At 25.3% G+C, this 6,431-nt stretch overlaps 1 protein-coding gene across 1 annotated transcript in view; it reads left to right on the forward strand.

Moving 5' to 3' along the window:
* The window catches only part of LOC117167661 (otoferlin-like), a 193,299-nt gene that overhangs the window by 159,868 nt on the left and 27,000 nt on the right, over positions 1 to 6,431 (forward strand). The window contains exon 27 of the mRNA XM_033352752.1: positions 545 to 645. Coding sequence (XP_033208643.1) covers positions 545 to 645 — 101 coding nt within the window. The remainder of the gene's footprint in view (positions 1 to 544; positions 646 to 6,431) is intronic.

Consider the following 6,431-nt stretch of genomic DNA (forward strand, 5'->3'; position numbering starts at 1 on the left):
TTTGACCTTCCAATGACCTTGAACCTGACGCGATAAAAGTCAAAAGACGCCAGATTTGTATTCGGCGACCCCGAAAACCATAGTAAACCCGAGCTAACCTCACAATGCATTTTTAAGAGTGTCAAATCTCTCGAATATACAGTTGGTGGGTAGTGGTGTTTCTTATATTGATTTTTTAAGATTTTTTGGTCCAAAAATAAATTAGGCCAAAAACCGGCCTTACCGACCCTCCCCCTTTAAAGCGGCAATTTTCAGCGTAAATTACGTCCATGTCTACCAACCTGACATACGATAAAATGGCCAAGCCGATACGCGCGCCATCTCTGAGAAAGACGAGAGTGTCGGTTTAACACTCAGTGCCGACTTAGGACCACTCTACCCTGATTAGAATTTTCAAGAGATACTTTCAAGTTTATGTTAAATAATTAATTTAATCATTGATTTTTTATTTTTTATTGCTACTAACAACGATATGTTTGTTTTGGAAGAGTATAGTCTAGTCTATCGAATTTGCAATAATTGAAAAAGTTTTATCCTATTACAGGGGAAAGTAGAAATGGAAATGATATTAGTATCCAGCCTGGAAGCGGAGGAGCAACCAGTGGGAAAAGGAAGAAATGCTCCTGAGCCTCTTCCTCCCCCAGAGTAAGCTTTTTTGCAGGAGAAAACTACTCCTTATTAATTATTTAGCAACTTCCTTCTACTATCAAAATATTTCATTTATATCCACCCTTCGAAACTTTTTACCAGAATGTAAATTTTTATGAGAATTAGTTTGAACGTGCTGATTAAACTTCCCGAGAGATGGTGTTAACTCCGCAGAGTGAACTTTAAAAGTAGAGATTACTAAACACTTTACATACCCAGAATAATAAAGTGAGAATTTTATGGAATGAAAAAGAACTTCGAGAGAAGAAAAGAGTTCTCTCAACCTATAAATCAGACATAAAACAAAGTTCTTGTTTTGTTCTTCAGTCAGTAAAATACTCATCAGTTTGATATAGGATTACAAGTTTTTAAATAAAAAAATATGAGGGCTTAACTATATAAATTTAAACCTTTTTGGTTAAAAATTCGCCCCTTTGAGTTTAGAAATGAACTATTTGGGTGAAAATTCATGTATTTTATTGAAAATTCACCCCTTTTGGCTGAAAATTAGCATGTTTTCTTGTAAAAACATTTCTGAATTTCAAATTTGACTAAATGTTTAAAAAATTGTGTTCTTTTTTTTTTAATTGATCTCTTCTGTTGAAAATTAAAATTGGTCCTTCGAAAGCGATATATTTATAGAAATTTTTTTTAAGCTGAAAACAGAACTATTTTATTAAGGGTTACATTTTTTTTAGTTGCAAATTCATTTCTTTTGATGAAAATGTAACTATTTTATTGAATTATTGTTTGTTTTGTTTATGAATAATTTTTTAAATTAGAAATTGAGTGTTTCACTTAAGATTTGCCCTTTTTGTTTAAATTCAACTGTGTTCTTTTATTTAGTATTAACACAATTTGAGGTTGAAAAATCAACTATTAAATTTTTCGGTAAAAAATTCATGTTTTTTGGTTTCAAATTATAATGCTTTTTAAAAATAAAATTTTTGTTGCATATACATTACTTGAGTTACAAATCCATCTCCATGGCTAAGAATTCAATTATTTCTTAGAAAAAATTGCTTTTTTTGGTTGAAAATTAATTTTTTTAAAGACAATTTCACTATTCCATGTTTGGTTAAAATTTTGTTCCTTTTTAAGTTGAAAATTCACTTCTTTTGTTGTGAATTGCACATATTCTTGGGAATTAAAATTTTTCTCTGAAAATTGATGTTATCCATTTTCGGTTGTAAATGAGTTTTTTTTAGACCAATTGTAGCAATTTGGTTTAAAATCCGTTTTTTATCAGTAAGAAAAAAAACTCAGCTTTTTGGTAGAAAAGTGATCTTGTTTTATGAAAATTTATCTTCTCTAGTTGAATATGTATTATTTTTGGATAAAAAATTCAGTATTTTGTTCGAAACTGTTTTTCTTTTATTTGTTATGATTTTCAAAACAGAAAATTAAACAATTTTATTTTGGCTTATAATTCTTGTTACTTACAAATTCATTTCTTTCGATGAAAATTTAACTATTTTATTTAATTTTGTTTTTGTTTTGCTTGAAAATCCATTTTTCAACTTAAAACTAGAGTATTACACTAAAGGTTTTTCTTTTTTGATTAAATTAAACTTTGGTTTTTCATTTTAAATGTTACTTTAGTTGAAAATTCATCTTTATACGTGAAAACTCAACTATTCTAATGAAAAATTTGTTGTTTTTTTTTTGAAAATAATTTTTTTAGAGAAATTAAACTGTTCCATTTTTGGATAAAATTTTTTCAGTTTTTCAGTTGAAAACTCACTTTTTTGTTGCAAATAGTGCATATTCTAGGGAATTTAAATTTTTCTCTGAAAATTGTAGTATTCCGTTTTCGGTTGAAAATTAGTTTTTTTTATTTAAAAATTGAGCAATTTGGTTGAAAAATTTCACTGAGAAATTAATTAAAACTTGTTTACTGTTTATTTGATTTAAACCGAATTTTGAAGAATTATTAAGAATTTATGTAAATTAAAATAAGTTAGAAAGAATCTAATTTTGTGTAATTTAAATAAATTCAGTAAAATTGAATTGAATTTTAATAATCTGCATTTATGTTTTAACAATAGCTAATGGAATCAGTTACTGGCAAAGAGTTTTTGCTTTTCAATTTATAATTTTTTAACTAAGTCAGATTTCTGGAGATATTAAATAAAATTTGTTCACTATTGACTAGAATACAACCGAATTTTTATATGAATTTATCCGATTTCAAGGTGAACTCCAAAAAATTCCAAGAAATGAAACAAAATAGTAGTGAATTTAAAAGAATTCGTAAGAATTCAAGCGAATATAAATAAACTTAAAAGAATAAAGTTTTTTATAATTGACCTAAATTAGGTAGAATTAGCATGAATTAAAAAAAATGCACCGCAATTTAAATAATAATAATTTAGTAGAGAATAATAATAAATGAAATCAGACTCGAACAGTGAGTTTGTGATTTTCAATTTATAAGTTTTACCTCAGTTGAATTTATAATAAATAAATTAAAATATATTCAGTATATACTTGAATACAACCGAATTTATTATTAAATTTATTTTAGTTCAGCGTTCATTCAAAATAATTGCAAAAAATTCAAAAAAAAAAAATAGTTTATTCAGAAATTTCTTAATAATTTGAGCATATTAAAGTTAATTAAATAAAATCTCATTTATTGTAATGCATCTAAATTATGTAGAATTGGAGCAAATTTAGAAAAATTAAATTAAATTTAAATAATAAGTACTTAACTTGGGATGATTGCTAATTCAATAAGTTACTGGCAACGAGTTTTTTTATTTGTATTAATCCTTTTTATGTTAGTAGGATTTATAGATTAAATTAAATTAAGAAGAATCTTTTTATTTTTAATTCAAAAGAAGTTAAGAAATTAAAGAAAACAAGTAAATTTAAACAAATTCAGAAAAATCCAGTTTCTAGATGAAGTTTGTGTTCAAATAAAAAAATTGAAAGTCAGTTAAAGAGTATTCAAGTGATAATGCATATTAATTGAATTAATTATTTACTTAAAAATAATAGCATTTATTTAAGTTAAGATAAGTTACTATTTACTAGGAATCAAGGTGAATTCAGAATAATGAAAGAAAATCAAAGAAAATTAAAAAAAAATTGATGAGAATTTAAAATAATTTCGAAATACGTATACACTTTAAGGTTTTAAACTTATATAAATATGCACTTTACAAGATTCTTGAGAAAATTAGGAAATTTTTTTGAATATTTTAATTTATATTATTATAATATATTTTAATTCGAGTCGTTTTAAATACATTTAGGACTGACAAAAGTTTTGAAGAAATAGAAAATATTTCATAAATTTTCGGAAAGGCTTCCCAATTTTAAAATACTTTAAATCTATTCATGACCTTTAAATTTCCTAAAAATGTTTAGAGCTAACTGAAATTTTTCTTATAGTTTTGAAAAATTATGGAAAGTGTAAAAAAATTGTCTTAACATCTTCCAAATTTTCCTAAGAATTCTAAGAAAATTTGTTTAATCATTTAAAACCTTAACAAATTCTTTTAAATTCAATTCAATTTCCTCATCAAGTTAATTGATATCTCAATTCTGCAAAATAAACAAAATTGTCTTAAAACCTTTCTCATTATTCTTTGACAGTGTTAGAAATCCTTCAAAGTGTTTAGAATTTTTTAATATATTCTTTTGAAATTAATTTCTTTAAATAAAAAAATCATTTAAATTCTTTCTAGGAACATAAAAGATTGTTTCCATTTTCGTAAAAGCTTATAAAATTCCTAAAGTATCATAGAATTCCTTATTATTTCTCAATCATTTCGAAATTTCTAATCATCTCTTAAACTTACTCCAATTAATTATAAAATTTGGTATTATGCCAAAATTTGACTTTAAATTCGTTCACACTTGTGATCAAAATTTTCATGAAAAAGATCTTATGAATATTTTTTATATTCTTAATTTTTATAAATCCTGAGAAATTAAATTAATTGTCTTAGAGTCTACCATATTCTTTTTCCACACATTTCGAAATCTTCGAGACTCAAAATTATTCTTTTAAAAGTAAACCTAAAACATTTAAACCTTTCACAGAATTAAAAAAAAAGTGGATCTCAAAATATTTCACAATTATTAAAAAGATTCTAATTTTATTTTGAATTCTTCAGAATAAGTTTTTCCCATAGCCTAATTTTTCTTATTTTATTTACACTTTTTTATTTAATTTAATCAGTTCTATTTTGAATCAGACTAGAAGTTACTTTTTAAATTTTCCGATTTGAAAAAAAAATTCTTTCCTTCAAGAAAGTCGAATTTTTAACTAAACATAAGGTTAATTTTGTCTTTTAAACCAAAGATCAAATAGTACATTTCTTTAATCAAAAAATTAATTTCAACCGATAATGACAATTTTTCAACGAAATAGTTCAATTTAAAACTTTTAAATCAGATATTTAACTTTGTATCTAAACAAATAACTTTTAAACCAAAAAACTAATAGACTCAGAAGATTAATTTTCTGCCAAAAAGATTAAGTTTGAACTATAAACATCAATTTTCTATGAAACACGCGAATTTTTAACTAAATAGTAGAATTTTCAACTAAAAAAGGATTTATCTTCAACTAAAAATGGAACATGTTAACTTCTAGTTATGGAAATTATTTTCAAACGTCGAACAAGGAATTTCCAACAAAATAGTTCAGTTTTTAACAAACAAAAAATAATTTGTATCAAGAAAAATGAATTTTCCAGGGAATAGTGGAATTTTCAGTCAAACAAATGAAATTTCAATCAATAATATTTTTGTTATTCCAAAAACGACATCTTTTCCACTAAATGCGTATATAAATTTTTGACAAAATAGATTAATTTTTAATATATAAATTTTAATTCGAACATAAAATAGTTTAACATCAATTAATTTTTAACGAAACTCAATCTATTGCCAGAAAAATTAACCTAGGACAAAATACATCAATTTGTAACCAAATAATTAAACTTTTAATTATAAAATATCAGTCTTAAACCAAATCTCGAATAATTAATTTAAAATTTAAAAACACTACTTTTCAATCAAACAAAGAACCAGTTTTCAGCAAAATATTTTTACGAAGAATAATTTTCTACCTAAAAACACTAAATTTAAAAAAATACAAGAATGATAACAAGTTATATCTGGGAGTCCAATCGTGTACAAAACTTCGAATTTTTGCGGACCTTCCTTGAAAATTTTCAATTAAAAAAATAATTTTTTAACCCAATAAACAAAATGTTAAAAAAAGTTAAATTTTCCTAACAAGATTTAGTTTCTTCTAAAAAAGACGTATTTTAATAAAAGTACCTGAATTTTAAGTAACAAAACTAACTTTTAAACACAAAATGGAATTTTTTTCCTCCATATTTCTATTTTCATATATTTATTGTAAAATTTGGTTTAAAAATCGTGCGCTTTACATTTCTTCTGATTCGGGCTGAATCGTAGCGAATCAAAACAGTGGGAGGTTGTGGCAGGACTCTACCGAACGTATCTCTACCATCTGTCAGTTTCTTTTTACGCCAGAGCTGCCAGATTGTGGATGAAATTTATCCCCAACATACCTATCGTTTGGGTGCCGCAAAACAGAAGGTGCATGATTACCACTGTGAGTTCGCGTGTAAGCCGAAAATGCACGATTCGAGTTCGGTTTTCTGCTGTACGATGGTTTCCGATCTGAAAGTTTCGCAAGCACTGCAAGAAATTGGCGAATTGAATGTTTCGCGTGATTCTTCATTTCATGCATGAGTCGATTTTGAGGTTATTTTTTCAGCTGTATATAGTATGAA

Source organism: Belonocnema kinseyi, chromosome 2, assembly GCF_010883055.1.
Source record: "Belonocnema kinseyi isolate 2016_QV_RU_SX_M_011 chromosome 2, B_treatae_v1, whole genome shotgun sequence".
NCBI lineage: Eukaryota > Metazoa > Arthropoda > Insecta > Hymenoptera > Cynipidae > Belonocnema > Belonocnema kinseyi.